At 38.7% G+C, this 22,329-nt stretch overlaps 1 protein-coding gene across 8 annotated transcripts in view; it reads right to left on the bottom strand.

Annotated features, from left to right (window-relative positions):
- ADGB (androglobin) overlaps positions 1 to 22,329 on the bottom strand; it is a 176,823-nt gene that overhangs the window by 68,499 nt on the left and 85,995 nt on the right. For 7 of the 8 annotated variants that reach the window (XM_081529900.1, XM_081529904.1, XM_081529897.1 and 4 more), the window contains 9 exons: positions 21,618 to 21,651; positions 20,044 to 20,227; positions 18,964 to 19,027; positions 15,610 to 15,712; positions 13,372 to 13,513; positions 11,680 to 11,794; positions 7,530 to 7,697; positions 1,125 to 1,260; positions 361 to 498 (listed from right to left, as the gene is read on the bottom strand). In XM_081529900.1, coding sequence (XP_081386026.1) covers positions 361 to 498; positions 1,125 to 1,260; positions 7,530 to 7,697; positions 11,680 to 11,794; positions 13,372 to 13,513; positions 15,610 to 15,712; positions 18,964 to 19,027; positions 20,044 to 20,227; positions 21,618 to 21,651 — 1,084 coding nt within the window. Of the gene's footprint in view, positions 1 to 360; positions 499 to 1,124; positions 1,261 to 7,529; positions 7,698 to 11,679; positions 11,795 to 13,371; positions 13,514 to 15,609; positions 15,713 to 18,963; positions 19,028 to 20,043; positions 20,230 to 21,613; positions 21,652 to 22,329 lie in introns of all 8 variants that reach the window. The other variant, XM_081529898.1, reaches the window with a different exon arrangement.

Genomic DNA, 22,329 nt, shown 5'->3' with positions numbered 1-22,329 from the left:
GGACGGGGGAGCCTGGTGGGCTGCCGTCTATGGTGCCGTCCGACATAGAGTCGGACACGACTGAAGCGACTTAGTAGCAGCAGCAGCAAAAAAATATTCATCTTTATTTATGCAGGGGCTTCCATGGTAGCTCAGACGGTAAGGAATCCTCCTGCAATGCAGGAGATCTGGGTTCCATCCATGGGTTGGGAAGATCCCCTGGAGAAGGGAATGACTACCCACTCCAGTATTAAGGCCTCCATGGACAGAGGAGCCTGGCAGCCTACAGTCCATGGGGTCGCAAAGAGTCAGACACGATTGAACGACTTTCACTTCACTTATTTATGCAAGTTCATTTTATAAATGATTGAAAGAGTATACCTGGTGTTCTCGCTTTCATAAGCAATCTGACATATGTTCCTCTCCACATGGCTTGAATTTTAATTGCCGCTGCTACTTCCTCTGGAGAATACTCTTTATCGCTTGTTGGCACACTGTACTTAACATCTACCCATTCCGCTAGAAAGAGAAAAACAAACCTTGGACTGAAAGTTAATCTAATCTCTACTTCAGTTTTCACTGCCTTTAACTTTTAAGGCCATCTGCATGTCAAGTGCCACAAAGATAGATTTGTTCTTATATTTAACATTGCCTTCTGCAGGTGGTTCCTTTTTAGAATAAAACATTCTGGAGAAGGGAAATGCTAAATACTGACACTTTAGTGAAATACTGTTGAATGCCTCTGTGAAAATAGCAAGAAGGGTCTCTTAAAGTTGAAAGAAAATGTTAAAATCGTGGGAATAGAGCATTGGGAAAGGAAGAAATGAGGGTTACTGAGATCAGAATATCTTCCCAGAATTCCTCAAGTTGTACTATATAGATTAGTGACTGTCTGCTTTTTAAGGTCAGGAACAAATAAAACTGGGATATTCTGGGCTCCCCTGGAAATACGTGAAACAGGGGACACATGTCAGATCTTCGGAAACTTTTGAGCTTTCTCAGGGCGAAGCTTGAACCCTACAACTGTCAATACTGACATATTCGATCTATGCCACAAAAATTGGGGGTGCATTTTTCTTAAATTATGTACCCTATATAAAGCTAGGAACTCCTTGGTCACATAAACACCTAAAATTAATCAGTACCTAAAGAAGCCTCTTCCAAAGAAGAATCGAGTAAATCCAAGTCCAAAACCATAGCACGGAATGCAAATTTGATGTTGGGTGGAGGTTTTGTTATTTGAGCTTTTTTCATTAAACGCCATAAAGAAATATGAAAAACCTGAAAAAGATAAAATGTATTAGTATATTTTCTAAATCAAGGAAATACTCTTACCTAGTCAGAGAGGCTCTAAAAAAGTTTCTATTTCTCAGATATACACATCATCTAACAGAAGACTCTTTGAAGACTCCCTCATCTGTTAAGAGACCAAATTTATTTAACATCTGATGAATTTTAACTTGATAAGATTTAATCAACACAATGTTTATAATGTACATTCAACCAAAATTAATATTAAATTGACTGAGGAGATACAGTATAAAATAAAAATTATTGTTCTAAGCAAGTTAAATACCAGATTTCTCTTATTCTGAGATGCCATTTATTGTAAGATAGACTATTAATTCATGTGCTTCAGGAAAGAAAATATGCCACTCAAGGTTTTTGTCACTTTCTGTCACTTGTGAGCATTTACTTCCTATTGAAAAATCTTTTATAAATTTATTTAGGCATAACTTTTCATCATGTATCACACTTAAACATATACGAAAAAATAAAATAAACTACATATATTGGTTAAGTATTCCAAAACATATTCATACTCAAACTCCTACTCTTGCAAAACACTTTTTGCAAGCACTTAACATGTGTGTTTTCTATACAGTTCTGTTCATTGTGTTGTCAAAAACTTTGAGGATGCACCATTGCCTAAAGAGCATTCTTCTTTTGTCGCTGGGTTTTTTCTCAAGCCACTGACCCTCATTCTGGAAGTGTTGATGCCAATTCATTCTTGATTTCACCAAAGAGGACTGATGGAAGGTTTCTAGACAACAACCAGATCACATATTCCTTCTTTCAAGTTCTTTTTTTCACGATTTTTATCCTGAAATGTTGACAGACCCCACATATCCAATCACACCATTGGCGATGATAACCAACCACGGCACATTTCTGCTTGTTTACTTGTAGCTATTTACATGTTCACAGAGAGTAAAGCACTTGATAGATTAGGTAGGGCTGAAGTGAAAGTCGCTCAGTTGTGTCTGAGTCTTTGCAACTCCATGGACTCTAGAGTCCATGGAATTCTCTAGGCCAGAATACTGGAGTGAGTAGCCGTTCCCTTCTCCAGAGGATTGTCCCAACCCAGGGATCGAACCCAGGTCGCCCACATTGCAAGCAGATCCTTTACCAACAGAGACACTAGGGAAGCCCTAGGTAGGGCCCCCTGGGCACTATTTGTGGTGACTTTCATCCAATCATACCTCTCCCTCTCCCTGAGCTCTTAGGAAGTCATTCTGGTCTGAGGAAAACCCCTTTCTCTTCATACACATGGTCATCCCAAATGCCAGGTGAATTTAAGATTCCCTATGTGTAACAAATGGTGCCATCAAATTCTTTTACTTAAAGACTATTTATCATTTATCTTGAGAATATGTATGTAATGGGCTCTATCTGATGAACTATACAAAAGAGAAATTTCCTTGGGTCTTTGTAATCTCTTTAGCAGATTGCCCTTGATGTGTATCACATTCTAGTTTAAGGTTTATGCGATGATTTTCGTTTTCTTCTACCTTTGTGGAGTTTTTCTTGGTTTGAAGATTGTTCTTAATTATCTTTCCCCAACAACACCTTATGCTCAGTTAAAGTGGAATAACAGGGAAATTGAATTTCTAGTATCAATAATTTCTAATATAATTATATCTTATATAGTGTACATATTGTTTGCTTATATGAAATTAAAAATTGACTGAGTGAAATGATTCTAGACAGAGACTATGCACCCTTCACAAAAGTTAACTCAAAATAAATAGTAGACGGAAATGTAAAACATAAAAGGATAAAATTTCTGGAAGATAAGATAGGAGAACATCTAGATGACCTTGGGTAGGGCGGTGCCTTTATGTACCCATCACTAAAGCCATGACCCACAAGAGAAAGAATTGATAAGCTGGACTTCACTAAAATTAAAAACTTCTGCTCTCTACAGAAAATGTCAAGAGAATGAGAAGATTTTGACTTCTCTAATGACTTCATCGACTGGGAAAAAACATTTGCAAAAGAATATGTAACACTCAATGATAAGAAAACAAACAACCTGATTAAAAATGGGCCAAAGACTTTAACAGACACCTCACCAAAATAGATATACAGATGGCAAATAAGCATATCAAAAGATGTTTCACATTGTATGTCATCAGGGATATGCAAATTAAAATGACTTACCACTGTGCTTTAGGAGAGCCCAAATCTGGAACACTGACAACATCAAATTCTGACTAGAATATGGAATATCAGAAAGTCTCAATCATTTTGATGGGAATGAAAAATGGTACAACCACTCTTGAAGAGCCTGATGATTTTTATAAAGCTAAACATACTCTTGTTATATGACCCAGCAATTACACTCCTTTGTATTTACCTAAGTGAATTGAAAATGTATGTCCACCCAAAAACTTGTACACGGTTGTTTACAGCTGCTTCATTCATAAATGCCCAAACTTGGAACCAACAAAGATGTTTCTCAGTAAGTGAATAAATAAACCGTGCTATATCCAGACAATGGAATATTGTTCAGAACTAAGAAGAAATGGGGCTTCCCAGGTGGTGCTGGTGGTAAAGAACCTTCCTGCCAATGCAGGAGATGTAAGAGAAGTGGGTTCAGTCCCTGGTTGGGGAAGATCCCCTGGAGGAGGAAATGGCAACCCACTCCAGTATTCTTGCCTGGAGAATCCCATGGACAGTGGAGCCTGGTGGACTACAGTCGATAGGGTCTCAGAGTCTGACATGACAGAAGCAATTTAGCATACGAGAAAAAATGACCTATGAAATCGTGAAAAGACAAGGAGGGAATTAAATGCCTATTTCTAAGTCAAAGAAGCCAATCTGGAAAGACTACATTATGACATTTTGGAAAAGGCAAAACTATGGAGACAATAAAGAGATCAGTGTGTGCCAGGGCTCGAGGGAGGGGAGGGATGAGTAGGCAGAACACTTAGGATTTTTAGGGCAGTTAAATTACTATGTATGATACTACAATGATAGATCTATGTCATTATACATTTGTCCAAGCCCGTAGAATGTATGCCAAGAGTGAATTCTAATGTAAACTGTGGGCTTTGACTGGGCTCATCAGTTGTAAGAAATGTACAACCCAGGGGGGATGCTGGTAAGTAATGGGGGAGGTGTGTGGGGGGTGTAGGGGATATATGGGAAGTCTCCATACCTTCTGCCCAATTTTGTGATGAACCTGCAACTACTTTAAAAATTGTCCTTAATAAAACAAAATTTAACTGGGTATCCTGTGTTTTAATTTCTAACTCTAGAAACACTACTCCCCAGGGGCTATTTGACAATATCTGAAACCATTTTTAGTTATCACAACTGGTGTTTAAAGGGTGTAGGCAAGGCATGATGCCACTGACAGTTCAGGACCACAGCAAAGATCAACCGAAAGGTCAACAGTGAACAGGAGTACCACTCTCTGTTTTGTATAACTCCTTTGAGGCTTTCATTAAAGGAGGGTGGCAAAAGTAGGAAGTCAAGAAATACCTGGAGTAGTGGGCAAATTTGGCCTTGGAGTACAGAATGAAGCAGGGCAAATGCTGATAGAGTTTTGCGAAGAGAATGCACTGGTCATAGTAAACACCCTCTTCCAACAACACAAGAGAAAACTCTACACATGAACATCACCAGATGGTCAATACAGAAATCAGATTGATTATATTCTTTGCAGTCAAAGATGGAGAAGCTCTATACAGTCAGCAAAAACAAGATCGGGAGCTGACTGTGGCTCAGATCCTTATTGCCAAATTCAGACTTACATTGAAGAAAGTAGGGAAAACAACTAGACCATTCAGGTTTGACTTAAATCAAATCCTTTACAACTATAGAGTGGAAATGACAAATAGATTCAAAGGATTAGATCTGATGGACACTCGAGTGTCTGAAGAACTACAGATGGAGGTTCGTGACACTGTAGAGAAGGCAGGGATCAAGACCATTTTCCCAAGAAAAAGAAATGCAAAAAGGCAAAAAGATTGTCTGAGGAAGCCTTACAAACAGCTATGAAAAGAACAGAAGTGAAAGGGAAAGGAGAAAAGGAAGGATATTGCCATTTGAATGCAGAGTTCCAAAGAATAGCAAGGAGAGATAAGAAAGACTTCCTCAGTGATCAATGCAAAGAAATAGAGGAAAACAATAGAAGGGAAAGACTAAAGATCTCTTCAAGAAAATTAGAGATACCAAGGGAATTTTTTATGCAAAGATGGACACAATAAAGGACAGAAATGGTATGGACCAAACAGAAGCAGAAGATATTAAGAAGAGGTGGCAGGAATACACAGAAGAACTATACAAATGAGATCTTAATGACCCAGATAATCACAATGGTGTGATCACTCACCTAGAGCCAGACATCCTGGAATGTGAAGTCAAGTGGACCTTAGGAAGCATCACTACGAACAGAGCTAATGGAGGTGATGAAACTCCAGTTGAGCTTTTTCAAATCTTGAAAGATGATGCTATGAAAGTGCTGCACTCAATATTCCAGCAAATCTGGACAACTCAGCAGTGGCCACAGGTCTGGTAAAGGTTAGTTTACATTCCAATCCCAAAGAAAGTCAATGCCAAAGATTGTTCAAACCACCGCACAATTACACTCATCTCACATGCTAGTAAAGTAATGCTCAAAATTCTCCAAGCCAGGCTTCAACAGTATATGAACTGTGAAATTCCAGATGTTCAACCTGGATTTAGAAAAGGCAGAGGAACCAGGGATCAAATTGCCAACATCCATTTGACCATCAAAAAAGCAAGAAAGTTCCAGAAAAACATCTACTTCTGCTTTATTGACTATGCTTAAGCCTTTGACTGTGTGGATCACCACAAACTGTGGAAAAATTTTCAAGAGATTGGAACCCCAGACCACTTGACCTGCTTCCTGAGAAATCTGTATGCTGGTCAGGAAGCAACAGTTAGAACTGGACATGGAACAACAAACTGGTTCCAAATCAGGAAAGGAGTATGTCAAGGCTATATATTGTCACCCTGATTATTTGACTTATATGCAGAGTACCTTATGAGAAATGCTGGGCTGGATAAAGCACAAGCTAGAATCAAAGATTTCCAGGAGAAATATCAATAACCTCAGATACGCAGATAACACCACCCTTATGGCAGAAAGTGAAGAAGAACTAAAGAGCCTCTTGATGAAAGTGAAAGAGGAGAGTCAAAATGTTGGCTTAAAACTCAACATTCAGAAAACTAAGATCATGGTATCTGGTCCCATCACTTCATGGCAAATAGGTGGGGAAACAGTGGAAACAGTGAGAGACTTTATTTTGGGGGGCTCCAAAGTCACTGCAGATGGTGACTGCAGCCATGAAATTAAAAGACGCTGGCTCCTTGGAAGGAAAGTTATGACCAACCTAGACAGCATATCAAAAACAGAGACATTACTTTGCCAACAAAGTTCTGTCTAGTCAAAGTTATGGTTTTTCCACTAGTCATGTATGGATGTGAGAATTACACTATAAAGAAAGCTGAACACCAAAAAAATTGATGCTTTTGAACTGTGGTGTTGGAGAAGACTCTTGAGAGTCCCTTGGACTGCAAGGAGATCCAACCAGTCCATCCTAAAGGAGATCAGTTCTGGGTGTTCATTGGAAGGACTGATGTTGAAGATGAAACTCCAATCCTTTGGCCACCTGATGCAAAAAACTGACTCACTGGAAAAGACCCAGATGCTGGGAAAGATCGAAGGCAGGAGGAGAAGGGGACGACAGAGGATGAGATGGTTGGATGGCATCACTGACTCAATGGACATGAGTTTGAGTAAACTCCAGGAGTTGGTGATAGATAGGAAGGCCTGGCATGCTGCAGTCCATGGGGTCGCAAGAAGTCGGACACGACTGAGCAACTGAACTGAACTGAAAGCCAGGATGCTGCTCAGCCCCAACAGTGTGAGGAAATATTGATACCTCGAGAGCGTCCACCTATCAGTGGGGAAGGAGTTGGTGGATAAATAGTACAATCACCTCATCCTTTAGTAGGATGTTTCTGAGGGATACCCTCCACAGTTCACCAGGATCCTCTGGAGGACTGAGACCGAGTAACCCATAGCGATCATTATCATATCCTTTAACAAATATGCTTTTCTTTCTCATTTCATTCTTCCGACTCTCTCATTTCTGCTTGCTGTCATACTTTCCAAATTGTCTTCATCCAAAACATTTTCTCAGCTCTGATTTAGGGGATCTTATCTAATATGAGGTATATTATTACAAATAGAACATGTTCTTCTAGGAACTATATAGCTTGAACATACTTACCCTGAAGTGCTGTGTACTTAGTTCTTTATCCTGGAGGGGGATAGGGTACTGAGCTGTTTGTAGATCCTTCAGGGCTGCAGAAAGTTTAGCCTTATCTCTGAAATTAGCAATCACATGTCCAACAGCTTTCAAAATTGTTAAAGCCTGCTCTGTAAATCGGTAGCTCTCCTGTGAAGACCAAACATAGTACTCAGCCTCATTTTCATTTAGGTGTAATTAGGTTTACAAAGATTTAGTTTCTTTTAATATATTAAAAATCTGTTACGTGACTGACTCAATAGTTATTTATGGAGGATTTACTCGATCAAAGTATTTCACCAGGAGTCACGGGCAGAGAGATGTTAAACAAGGAACATGACTGTTGCTCTTGTAGGAACACACAGAAAGAACACTAACCCTGCTGGGAGCCAGGGGAAATTTCTCCACAGTATTACTATCCAACTTTTGTTCTGAAGAACGTCTAGGAATTAGTCTGACAGCTGTGTGGTATTTGATGACTGAAGGGCAGAGAAGAGTTCAGGGAGAGAGCAATTTAAAAAAAAAAAAAGAAAAAGCAAGAGGGTGAACTAGCATGGGCTTCTGGCTTCCTTCTGCTATAAACTTGAAGAAACAATAAAGCAAGGAGGAGACAGGGATATCAGGGAGGAACTTATTTTTAAAGATGGAGAAAACCCTGAGGAGTTGCAGACAATGGAGAAGTTGCAGAGCAGAGGGTGCTTACAGGCAGTCTGCAGAGGGTCATGTAGGAGGAAGTCTTTGTAAAGTCTGCATTTGCCCCTTTCCTTAGGGGCGCTATCATCACTCCACAGTTCCCCGTAGAAATTCTAAGGACTAGTCCAGCAGGAATAGCATGAGAATGGAGTGAGAAGCTGATGAAAGCAGAGGCAATTGACTTGCCATATTAATGCATTTACTTCCCCTTGACTTTCTCCCAATCCCCTCAAAGCTTTGGGAAAATTCTCTTCTTAATAGTGTCTCTCTGAAATGAAACCATAACCAAAAAAGTCACCTGGTTAAGTGGTAGCATTGGGAGTGATCAAGGAGGGCTCTGAGAAGCTTGAGTCTCTGCTTTTGAACCAATCTATATCCCCCTTTCCTTCTTGATTAGAAGTGAAGATTACTGGGGCCTAAAAGTCAGCCCCAATAACTTATAAGATGGAGGAGCTGATAATCCCAGGAAAATATGAGTTCACAGACCTAAATAGTTAAACAATTAGGGAATTAAATCACCTAAAGTAAGAAACAAACTGCTTCCATTTCCTGACTATTGTAAACAGTTTTGCTATGAACATTGGGGTGCATACATCTTTTTGAATATATGCCCAAGACATATGTCCAGGAGCTGGATTGCTGGATCATATGGTAGTCCTATTTTTAGTTTATTTAGGGCTTCCCTCGTAGCTCAATTGGTAAAGAATCTGCCTGCAATGCAGGAGACCCAGGTTCAATTCCTGAGTCGGGAAGATCCCCTGGAGAAGGAAATGGGAACCCACTCCAGTAGTCTTGCCTGGAGGATCCCATGGACAGAGGAGCCTAGCAGGCTACAGTCAATGGGGTCACAAGAGTTGGACATGAATTAGCGACTAAACCACCACCACCGTGGAACCTCCATACTGTTCTACATAGTGGCTGTATCAATTTACATTCTAACCGACTGTGTAGGAAGGTTTCCTCTTCTCCATACTCTCTCCAGCACTTCTTTTTTGTAGATATTTTGATGATAGCCATTTTGACCCATGTGAGGTGATACCTCATTGTGGTTTTGCTTTGCATTTCTCTAATAATTAACAGTGTTGAGCATCTTTTTTAATATACCTGTTAATCATCTGAATGTCTTCTCTGGAGAAATGTCTATTGAGGTCTTCTGCGCATTTTTGATTGGGTTGTTTTTTGACATTGAGTTGTATGAGCTGTTTGTATATTTTGGAAATTATCCCCTTGTCAGTCACATCATTTGCAAATATTATCTCCCATTATCTCCATCTCCCATAGGCTGTTTTTTTCATTTTATTGGTTTCTTTTGCTGCGCAAAAGCTTTTAAGTTCGATACATGCACCCCAATGTTCATTAGCACTATCTACAGTAGCAACCTAAATGTCCATCAGTATATGCATGGATAAAATACTGGAATATTACTCAGCCATAAGAAAAATGAAAAGCTGCCATTTGCAGTAACATGGATGGGCCTCAGAATATCATAGCGGTTAAGTACATAAAGACAAATACTATGTGATATCACACGTGGAACAAAATAAATAAGTACAAATGAATCTATTTACAAAACTGAAAAACTCGTAGACATAGAAAACAAACTATAACTAACCAAAGGCAAACAGGTAGGGGAGGGAAAAATTAGGAGTATGGTTTTCAAGGATACACACTGCTACATATAAAATAGATAAGAAACAAAGATCTACTATATAATACAGGGGACAATATCCAATATCTTATAATTAACCTATAATGGAATATAATCTGAAAAATGGAATATAAGCTGAAACACTTGGCTGAACACCTGAAACTAACACGATACAGTAAATCAATTCTACTTCAATTCAAAAAATAAAAAAGAAACAAACAAACTAGATAAGCCATACTATGTAAAAAACATTTTTTTATTTATTTGTTTGGAGTTTGAGGCAGAGAAAGGTTTATTTCAGGGCCACGCAGGAAGATGGTGGCTCATGCTCTAAAAATCCCCAAGTTGCCTGAAGGATTCTTTGTTTTTAATATTATACTATCATCATGTGTGCTCAGTCACTCAGCACAAAATCAGTTGCCTGATTTTGAGGTCCCATGGATTGTAGCTCACCACGCTCCTTTGTCCATGGAATTTTCCAGGCAAGAATACTGGAGTGGGGTGCCATTTCCTCCTCCAGGGGGTCTTCCCAACTCAGGGATCAAATCTGCGTCTCTTGTGTCTCTCGCATTGGTAGGAGGATTCTTTACCACTTAAGCACATTTATTATTCATCTAAATTATATAATTGTGGCAATTAAGTTGGCTGTCTTTTTTTTTATATTTATCTTGAAGAATCGGACATGACTGAGCGACTAACACTTTCAATTTTGCAATTTTGTTTAGTACAATTTCTTTTAGATAACACTGATATTTTTCCAGGTAAAATTTTTTTTTTTTACACAGAAGAGAAAAAACAAGAATTTAAAATAAGCAGGGTAAATCTAATTAAGGTTTTAAGGGACATAGAAGGTGGGCTTGATGATCTTCCTTCTGTGTCTATTGAGCCAGAGTCAGGTCTGATGAGAGATGATGCAGACAGAGAGGAGGCGGCCATAGGGCATCCTCAGGACCACTGCCTGGAGAGGCAAGAATGCATGACTGGAGCGTATCTGGGCCTTGGAAACATGAGCACGGAGTTGGTTTTGAGCCATCCTGCTTCCGCTCTGGACAAGAGGTTTACTGACTGGCTAAGTGGGTCCCATCTCATTAATATGAAGTTGTGATATATGGAGATAGATTGGAAGAGCAGGTAAAGCTGAATTATGCAGTAGAAAGGCCCTATAAATACTTGTCTCCCAAAATGCATATGCATATGTCTAAAGATGTCCTTGAGAGGATGTCTAGACCAAGACAGGACCTGAAGGAAGATTTATTTATCTCTTTTCTTTCAGACACTATCAGAGTCGAGGAGCTAGAAAAGCCAAGAGGTTAAGAGCAGATGAAGAAATGACTGACACTTTCATGGATCCTCTCCCCCTGAATCTCAGAGTCCCTTCCTTAGGACAAAGAAAGAGGAAAGGAACATATAAAATATCAAAAATTTAACCTGCATTGAAAAAGGCTGTACTGATCCTTTATGTTTCTCAAGGGAACAATAATATTGATACTATGGGATCTGCCTTAGGTGTTAACAGATATGTAAGGGAATTCAACAGAGCAGACGTGAGTAAACAAAATAAATGAAATAGAATAATAATTATTTTTAAACAAAATGATTTTATTTGTATCCCTACAGAGTTTAGACTGCTTGTTAACATGTTGTATTTGAGAATTTCTTACAGAATATACTTAATAGTTTTAAAAAGTAAAAAAAATGAATAAATTGAATAAAAAAATAGAAATATGATTTAGTTCAGGATCTTTGAAACTAAAGCACACACACAAAAATCACAGTTGCTAACCAATTTACCGGCTCAAAGTTGGGTAGCACAACATCTTCATCCCCAATGACGAAGGTCACCATGCTGCAGATGTGTATGGAGTGGCCCATGGGGGAGTATGCAGTGAAGAGCAGCATGTGTCTCCTAAAGAGAGTGGACACTACATATAGATCGAGGGTCTCCTTTGTGGTAGTCCTTGCCTCTGTTAGCTTCTTGATGATACTTTGTGCTCAAATGAAGTCAAAGGTTAGTATGGGCGGAATTTTGTAACACAGATGAGGTAATGACTGATGAATTTTTACTCTGAAAGAACCCTCAGAGAGCATGGAATCTACATTTCACTAATTATGTTGGATAAAAGTGGTCACACTAAATGACAAAGTTGCGCATATTGGAGACATCTCCCATGCACTGCAGACGTATTGCAAAAGACTGGCCCTGATTTTCCCCTCACAACAGTAATAATTCACATTGGCCAAGTGCTTTGTAGATATCATAGTCATTTTCTCACAAATGCATAGCTTCACGTATGTTACTCTTTTCTCTCCTACCAGGTTGCAGCACCATGGAGAGGACTGAGAGCATGTCTGAAACCTTTCTGCTGGCTGCTTAGGTCCCTGTGGGGGGAAATGTAGATAGAAGTAGTACATTGTGAAAGTGTTTAGCTGCTCAGTCATATCCTACTCTTTGTGACCCCATGCACTGTGGCGTAGTCCGCTAGGCTCCTCTGTCCATGGAATTCTCCAGGCGAGAATACTGGAGTGGATTGCCATTCCCTTCTCCAGGGGATCTTCCTGACCCAGAGAATGAACCCAGGTCTCCTGCATTGCAGGCTGATTCTTTACTGTCTGAGCCACCAGGGAAGCCCAGATAAAAAGTAGATTTTTTATCAGTTCCCCATCCTTGGTCATCTTGATGAATGAGCACTCAGACAGAATAATGATTTCTGGGAGAATCTTTCCATACTAGAGTTTTTAGGGAAGATGTGAAAAATACAGTATTTTTAAAATTCATTATTCCTCTAAGAATATTGGATGCTTGCCATAGATTGTTTTAGCACTTTATTTTGTTGCTTGGGCTTTGCTTTTTGAATAAGAGCCATAGCTTTTCATTAATCACATAGAATTATCATGATTGATCTTGGGAAATTCAGCAAAATATTTATCTTATCTGAAATATGAGGTAATATTTTGAACTTCACTTATCAAAAATCATGAAAACTTTTCAATTATATATTTTTTCTTTAAAATGGAAATGTGATGTGTTTAACCAATTGTATCTTAATTTAAAATAAAACTACAGGTAAAATAAAAAATAACTACAGGTAAAACTATAGATTTATAGAAAAAAATGCTGTTTTTCAACCTGTTTTTAATTAAAATCATGGTTCTTATTAAGAACTATGGCATAATAAAACAAAAAGATCATTTTAAATAAATTAATTTTAGGAAATACTGGGTTAAACATGTTTAAAATGTACTCTTTACTAAAGAAGTTTCAGCTCTTTTGACAATTATGCAACTTTCAAAAGGTACAGCATTTCTTCAGTTTATTTGTTCACAGAATTATTTTTCTTAAGAATCAGGATGATAGACCTATACTTTGTAAAATCACTTTAGGAAACAACATATTAGATTCCATATTGTTTCATTATTTAGTAGTCAAAAGTTTACAAGCCTTCAAATAATTCTTAGTATGGGAAAAATGAAGTCACTCCATACCCAACAGGCAGGCGAACCACTGTAGCCTTGGTAGCATAGGTGTGAATTGTCACAACAAGATGGCGTGGCCTCAGAGATTTCCAAGAAACCGTCTCAACTGTAAGTAGTCCAGGCTCTATGGGAGGGCTGTTCTTTGTTAAAGCTTTAGGAAAAGTTAAAAAAATTATATATATATATATATATATAAAATTTGATTGTGAGAGTATAGTTGGCTATCACTAGTATTGCTTTTTTATCAATATGCTCGGTAAATAGTTACAGGAAATAATACTCGAGAGGAAGCAAGATCTTCATTCCTATTCCTACTTTTCTCCTCATAGTCATTCCCCCAGCTGAAGAAACCAGGAATGGAAAAGTTAGAAAAAAAGAGGTCAGCCAGGGGTATTTCATTGTAGTATACCACTGCTTTTCTTATGTAGGGCAGTAATCACAATATCCTGCTGGATGCAATTTTAAAGGAGGAAAATTACTACATCTGGGAAAATGAGAGATTTCCCTAAGAAAGTGCCAAAACAAGGGCAAAATATGCTACATTTTATCTAAGTTTTTTACCTTTGATTCTTAGCTTTAAGTGTGTGGAGAAATAACAGATAATTAACAAAACTTTCATTTCAATTAAATTAACATTTTAAATTTAATTGCATTTTGTAAATTAATTAAAACAATCTAATTAAACTTTAATTAACTTTTTTTAAATCTTAAAATGGGTAGAAAATATTATTCTTCATTGGTAGCTGAGGGCAAAATATTTCTTACCTTGTTTTGCAGCTAACTCTCAAGCTCATGTTACAGGCCACCACGTGATCTGAAACATTTCCATGCTTTTGGAGTTTCAATGTTCTAGGATGTGGTGCAGCTTAGGAACTATTGGTTAGGTAGACATACAAAACTCACACCACTGAAGTCTGGAAAGTTTATTCAACAAATATTTATTGCCTACCTGCTAAACATCTGATACCACTCAAAACATTGGGTATATCTTGGTAGGAAAACCATAGTCTCTGCCCTCAGGGTAGGCAAGAAATTCAATATTAAGCATGCAGCAAATATTTATACCTGTACAGGGTCAGGGCTGTTCATTTGAGTTACATATAAATGCTTTAATAAACCAAGTCAATCAAAGAATACTGTTTTGTGCATATGTGCATGGTTCACAAGTAACCGGTCTTAGAGAAGAAAAGGAACAGTCTATCTGTTAGAATAGGAAGGAAAGGTGACTAGGGCTTGAGAGAGTTCAATATGAGGAGATGAGGAGGTCATTTATGATCTCTTCTATCTCTTCAGTGAAAACAGTAGCAAGGTCATCAACTGAAAAGGAGGAAGGATGAGAGTGGGAATTGGAGATATGAAGATGGAGAGATATCTGCAGGTTTGCAATAATCATCCATAAGAATGAAAGTTGAGAGAATGAATGAACTTGGGGAATGTTGACAGTGCTTAGGTCATTTGTTTGTTTGTTCTTTTTGAGGTTTGTGGTCCTCAATTTAAAATGGGTCTATGCATTAGCTCAGTTACACTCAGCTGCTCTGATGCAACCCAGGTCAGGCACAGAGATATTTTCAACCAGTATTAGGGTTTTGTCAGGAACATAACTTGAGAGGGTAAGGAAGCACTTGTGTTGAGGGCACATGTGAAGAAACACCAATAAATACAATGATGGACCATGGAAACTGTGCTGGGAATCAGAGAAATAAGGATCTGATGAGGGTGGACACAGAAAAAGTTGTAAGGTTGATGAATGGTGGTCCCCATTCAGTCCAAGAATTGTAGGGGTGGGAATTCTAGACAGAGTGAACTGGAGCTTCAGGTGTGGGGGTCAGAGAGCTTAAAATTGATTGAGATAATACAGTTATTGGTACAATAAAGTCTAAATCAAACCATGATAGTAGGGGCCCAGGGCGGGATGGAGATAAAGGCCTTTAGAAGAGTCAAATCAAAGGAGAAAGAGTTCGTGATTTTAAATAGATCTTGAAAGAATCAAGAATGATGACATGTATAGGGGGAAAGAGAAACAGAGGGACTAGGTGTGCTAAAGAGGTGACCACATGACCAGAATAAAGAGAGAGATGGGTGGCAAGAGTGAGCATACTCCTTGATGTCAGAGGAGCAGGAAGATCTTAGGAGGTCTAGAGAGGGAATAAGTTCCTTCATTCAGTGTCTAAAACTTGTAGTATACATTTCCCCTGAATAGAAAGTGAGCTGGGCTTTCAGACTGTAATTTTCTCATAGCCCTCTTACCTCCAGATTCTCCCCAGCGTACCAATGCAGAAAAGCAAATCAGCAGTTCAATGGGCTTTAAACTGTCCACGAATAGGTGATAGGACACACGTTCATCTGAAAACTGCAAGAAATAGACTAATTGTTGCATTTCATATCAGCCTATTAAGGCTGGTATTTCCCACTTCTAATGAAAGTACAATACCTGACATTCATCGAGCATTTAGTGTGTTCTAGACACCACAACAAGTACTTTACAGATTTAACGAAAGGAAGGAAATCACACTGGTGCATGCTGGTGTCTGAGAGACTGAGACCAGCCACCATATCAGAGAGAGCCAAAGCTCTCCTCTCTGAGTAAAGAAAGTGGGTATGCTTGTTCCAGAAATAACAGTAGAGGGAGAAATTGAGCCCACAGCTGAGCAGTGCTCAGAAAATAGGTCCCTGATAAGTAAACAGGGAGAGAATAGAAATGCATTAAGGTAGGCTACTTGGGTTTCTCTGTTGGCTCAGATGGTAAAGAATCTGCCTGCAATAAGGGAGACCTGGGTTCAATCCAATGGTTGGGAATATCCCCTGAAGAAGGGCATGGCAACCCATTCCAGTATTCTTGCCTGGAGAATCCTATGGACAGAGGAGCCTGGCTATAGTCCTTGGGGGTCACAAAGAGTCACACACAACTGAATGACTAAGCACATGCTACTTGGTGGTTTTTGCTAATACTCCTTCATTCTACAAGGTCTTCAGAAATATACCCATTGCATGCTTAATGATCCAAACTGGGGGCTTCCCTTGTGGCTCAGCTGGTAAAGAATCTGCCTGCAGTGTGGAAGATGTGGGTTTGTTCCCTGGGTTGGGAAGATCCCCTGGAGAAGGGAAAGGCTACCCACTCCAGAACCAAACTGGATTTTTGATTAGGGCATGCAAGAAAGTACTGTCCACGACTGGAATATCTCTTAGTGGACAGGCACATAAGGATTACATGAATATGATTTCAATCCATCTTAGGTGGGTACTATTAATATCTATAATTATGGATGAAGAAACTGAAACACAGAGAGAGTAAGTAATTTCATCAAAGGTCACAGAGCTTGCAAGTAGCAAAGCTGAGATTCAAAAGTAAGTCTGTCTGTCTACTAATACCTAATTCCAATGTTGGTCTTTCAATTATTGTGCTATTACTGCACTTCAATTTCCCAGTGCTTCAACATAATTTTGACTGATGGTGTATGGTAAATGTGTTAATTTAATTGTCATTATACTTTAAAGGCTTTCTATATTATTTTACAACAATATTTAAATAACAAGTTGAAATGCAAAAAAAAAAAACCCGTTATATTCTGAAAAAGAAATCCTTAATTACAAAATATAATAAGATTTCTAGAAATGTTTGATGCAATATAACTATTTAAAATGATTGCATCACTCAAAGTTTTCCAATAGTTAGCATTTGACACTTTATTTTAGTTTTATTTTGTTTTCTTTTGTCTGCAACATGTTGGTGATAGAGGCAGTTGTTTCAAATACTCCCTGTCTAAAACTCTGAAGGACCCTGGAATTGCCAGTGTAGCCTGTGTGAGCAAGGAGGAGGCTCTACCTATAGCTCATTTGCCATAATTTTAAATTGTCTGAGAATTTGAAGATGAGGTGGCCCTGGAGGCCACATGCAAGGAATCTGCCCTGGTGCAGGCATGAGACATCTTTGCAAGCCCCCTGCCAACTCCCATGACATCACCCATGGGGACAGCTAAGGGACGTGCAAGGACAAGTCTCAGATTCTGTGTTCCTAGTTCAGCAGGCAGTGCCTGTGGCCACTAAAATCAGGACTAAAAGTGAAAGTGTTAGTTGCTCAGTCGTGTCCGACTCTTTGCGACCTCATGGACTGTAGCCCGCCAGGCTCCTTTGTGTGTGGGGTTCTCCAGGCAAGAGTACCGCAGTGGATTGCCATGCCCTCCTCCAGAGGATCTTTCCTACTCAGGTATCAAACCCGGGTCTCCTGCATTGCAGGCAGATTCTTTACCATCTGAGCCACCAGGGAAGCCCCTAAATCAGGACTGCCTAGCCTCAGATCATGGGCAGTCCAAACTAAAGGCCATTAATGTTGGGTACTAACAACATCCTCTAAGTCATCATTTTCTCAGACCATTGATGTTAAAAAAAAATTCAGGGGGATGAAGGGACACATGATGGATGCTGTCACTTTATTTTGCCAAGCTGGAACTTTAAAAGGAAAATAAAATTCTGTATTTACCATCACTTCATAAAAATGTCCAAACACACACACATACACACACACATATATATTAAGGTGGTAATGTATAAAAAAAACTCATGTGCCAAATGCTCTTAGTAATAATAATGACAGCCAGCATTTATTTTCACTTACTAAGTATTAGGCATTCTTCTGTTTTACACAAATTCTCTTGTTCCTTTCTCAACTCTGATGTAGGTCTCTCACTGCCATTGTATAAGTAAGTAAACTGAGGCAAAGAGTCCTATCCCAACTGAAATCTGCTTTCAAAACCAGGCAGTCTGGCTCCAGAGCCATGGATCTGCTTCCTGCAAGGCTGCACTAGTAAGAAAGGAACAGGCTTCACTGAGGACAAACCTGGTTCTCCTGATGTTTGTGCCACTTACTAGTTTGGTGATCTTGGGCATTTTACCCAAACTTGGTCTGCCTCAGTTTCCTAACCTGAAAATTGATAATAATAACAGTCTTTTCATTGGGTTTGCCTTGAAGAGTTAATGCAATAAAGAACCTAGCTCGAGGCTGGGAACAGAGGGAGCACCTATAAATGACTATCATTTAATTGTTGCCAGTAATTTGAATATGATGACATTCCTAAATTAACTGTAAATGGTAAATAAATATCATACCACACACTGGGTTCTGCTATTCCCAATTAATAGTTTGGGTTTAGTTTGTTTGCTTTTGCTTTGTTTGTGTTTTTATCTTCATAAAGTCAAAGTATTCCTCTGGGTACTTTTTGTAGACAGACTTCCGAGCCAGGTCAATCATCCTGCCAGCCCCAGTCACTAGTACGGAGCTGATCTGTACTTTCAGAGCAGGCAACTAGCTCTGGAGGGATGCTCAAAAAGGCTTTCTCTGTCTGCATTTTCATCTAGTACAAGTGCAAAGGGAGAAGTCATCTCCAAGCCTCCTTACTTCCTCCAACACTGCATTAGCTCAGAGAGATGTGGAGTTAACCACTGGGGTATTATCTGCGTAAGTGATTAGTAGAAGACCCTAACAATTTTTTAAATACAATTTTATTAGAAGTTTAGAAATGCTTGATAAATTTGAAAGTGTTTTTCACTAGCATGATTCCATCAAAAATTTAAGAAGTGAAAGAGACGATATCATAATGTATTTACCTTGAATTCTGATTTTTGAAAGTTAAGGCAATATGAACTTGGTTTGTGGAAAATATATATAGTCCTGAAAAACATTTATAACAGGTTATTGTCATTATATGTAACAGAGTAGTACTACATATTAAGTTTCTCAGATATGAATAAGGTACAAAACAGGTAAAGATAGATGAAAGTTACAAGAAATAATAACAACTCAGAGAGGAAAACATGGTTGCCAGGGCTGGGGGTGGGGAAAATAAGAAGAGATTTGTAAAAAGAGTACAAACTTTCTGTTACAAGATGAATAAGGTTTGAAGATCTAATGTGAAACATGGTGAGTATTGTTGATAACACTGCATTGTATAATTAAAATGTGCTCAAAGAACAGAACTTAAATGTTCTCACATAAAATAAAAAGATAAACATATGAGGTGATAGATAATGTTAATTAAATGGATGGGGGGAACTTTCACAATATGTGTTTTAATTCATCACCATGTACACATTATTATTATTAATTTTTCTTATAATTGCTTTACAAAGTTGTGTTAGTTTCTGCTATTACAATGAAGTGAAACAGCTATATGTGTACATATATCCCCTCCCTCTGGAGCCTCCCTCCCACTTCACCCCTCTAGGTTACCACAGAGCACTCAGCTAAGCTCCCTGTACTATATAGCAGGTTCCCACATCTATTTTACATATGGTAGTGTATATATGTCAGTCTTAATCTCCAAATTCATCCATCCTCCATGCATACTTTAAGTATTTATAATTTTATCTGTCAATTGTACATCAATAAAGCTGGGAAAAATAATAACTGTATTGAATTAGTTGCCTGACAGGGACACAAATGATCTCTCGGTGAATAAACTTACACAAAAAAATAAGTCTTTGAGAAGAGGCTAAAATTGGCCTGAGACTGATTTGGCTACTCATGCTTCATGTGGACAATCAACTCATCCATATTTCCTTCTAATATTTTTGTTTACTATTAGATCAACACAAGACTAACACTGGCCTAACTCTTTTAAATGAAAGCTAAAAATCAAAGGCTTATATATCCATTATATTACACACACACATGAAATTTATACTTACTGAAAGCATACACAGAAGTCTTCAAAATCCAACCATATTTCTTTAGAAACACTGTTATTTATTGTTGTAAGTTCCTCCTGTGATTTTTCCTGTGTTGCTGTTGTCTGGCTGATCAAATCTTTTTCCAAACTGATTCCCTCCGCTGGATGGACTGTGTCATTGAATCCATAGTCTGCTGGTTCATCTGTGTAGAGCAGAAGACAACAGTATCAAACACACCTAGGCTGCTAAATACTAAGTTATTAAGGTATGGAAAACAGTAGAGGGGAGCTCATATACTGAAATCTGTTTTCGAGACAATATTTCCTGAGATTGTCATTTCCATGCAGGCCTCAGATTTGCAGAGGTCCATGCAGAGACCCATTTTCATACACTCAGGAGAATTTAATGCTAACTTGTATGCAGAGTGTCCAGAAACCCTGAAATAACTTTTGTAAATTTGTGCACACATTCTTTAGAGATTGTAAAGTTATAACCAAATTTAGCTACTTTACGCTTTATGTATGATCAAACCAGTCACTCCTAAAGGAAATCAACCCTGAATAGTCACTGGAAGGACTGATGCTGAAGCTGAAGCTCCAATACATTGGCCACCTGATGCGGAGAGCCAACTCATTGGAAAAGACCCTGATGCTGGGAAAGATTGAGGGAAAGAGGAGAAGGGGAAGACAGAGGATGAGATGGTTGGGTGGCATCACTGACTCAATGGACATGAGTTTGAGCAAACGCAGGGAGATAATGAAGGACAGGGAAGCCCGGCATGCTACAGTTCATGGGGTCACAATGAGTCGGACATGACTTAGCAACTGAACAATGCATGTAAAATCTGCTATAAACTGACATTAAGAGATGGGATGACCCAGACAATAGAAGAAGAAACAAAAACTTGAAAGATCTACGGTGATTGACATCTTTCTATAAGACAATTGATCTCCATAGTCAGTGATTCTGCAATCTTATTTTATGTTTATCAAGGCCATAAATTTCCCATATACTTTCTGGAACCACAGTGTTATATATACACATGCCACACAACACTGTTTTTGGATTTGAGCCTTGGGAGTTTGCTCCCTGGGTCGAGAAGATCCCCTGGAGAAGGGAATGGCAACTCACTCCAGTAATCTTGCGTGGAGAATCCCATGGACAGAGGAGCCTGGTGGCACTCCATGGAGTCACACAGAGTCAGGCAAGACCAAGCAACTACAAGTCCATGGGTCACAGAGTCAGACACGACTGACCAACTAACACTTTTACACACATAAGTCATTATTTAGGAACTGAGGAATTTGCAGTGGTTTTAGTGCTTTGATCCTAATGTGCATGCATTAAAACACATGAGCATGACTCATGGGGCTTTAATCAGATTGTCTTTCATTTTGACTTTAAGCTTGAATTTAACAAGTGAGATTATCTGATTTTTCTAGCCAGGAGCAGATTAGACTCAACACATCAGAGGAGACATAGGAGGGGGGTTGCTGAGAACAGGAGAAGGGAGAGCAAGAGCTGTCAGAAAGCAGAGACCCCTTTGTATTTTGATATCTGAGAAAAAAGTCATGAGAAGATTATTGATTTACCTTTTCCGAGTACAGCTTGTGAAGCAACATTTCCCTGTGAATTGAAAGGAACACACTGAGAAATCATTTATAAATTCAACAAAACATGACTGCTCTCTAAAGCACCACGGTTTTTAAAAGGGTTCTTACAGTCTTCTAAACACTGGAGAAATCGAAATTTCTCTAAATCCTTACTAAAATATACAGCAAAATGGAATTTGTTTTAAACGTTAAAATCCAAAAGATGTGAATTTGACTGAGAGTTTACATTTGTGATATTAAAATACTGCTTATATGAGCTTATTACATGTTTGAATCTTATAAGAAAATTTAAATTAAAGTAATAATATCCCTGAGTAGATGTGTTAGATGGTATGAGGCACCGATAATTTATACAAATTGACTAAAATGAAATTATGATTAATGGTTAGTATACAGAAACTACCGGGGCTTCCTTTGTAGCTCAGTTGGTAAAGAATCAGCCTGCAATGCAGGAGACCTGGGTTTGATTCTTGGGTCGGGAAGATCCCCTGGAGAAGGAGATGGCAACCCACTCCAGTATTCTTGCCTGGAGCATCCCATGGACAGAGAAGCCTAGTGGGCTGCAGTCTATGGGGTTGCAAGAGTTGGACACGACTGAGTGAATAAACACACATACAGAAACTAGAAAGGATTCTTTAAAATTAAAAAAATGGTTTCTCAAACTTTTAACAGGGAAAATACATTGAATGCA

This window comes from Giraffa tippelskirchi, chromosome 9, assembly GCF_054371585.1.
Source record: "Giraffa tippelskirchi isolate mGirTip1 chromosome 9, T2T-mGirTip1v1.2.pri, whole genome shotgun sequence".
Taxonomy (NCBI): Eukaryota; Metazoa; Chordata; class Mammalia; order Artiodactyla; family Giraffidae; genus Giraffa; species Giraffa tippelskirchi.
The sequence above is the reverse complement of the archived record's forward strand: the minus strand, read 5'-3'. Positions and strand labels throughout refer to the sequence as shown.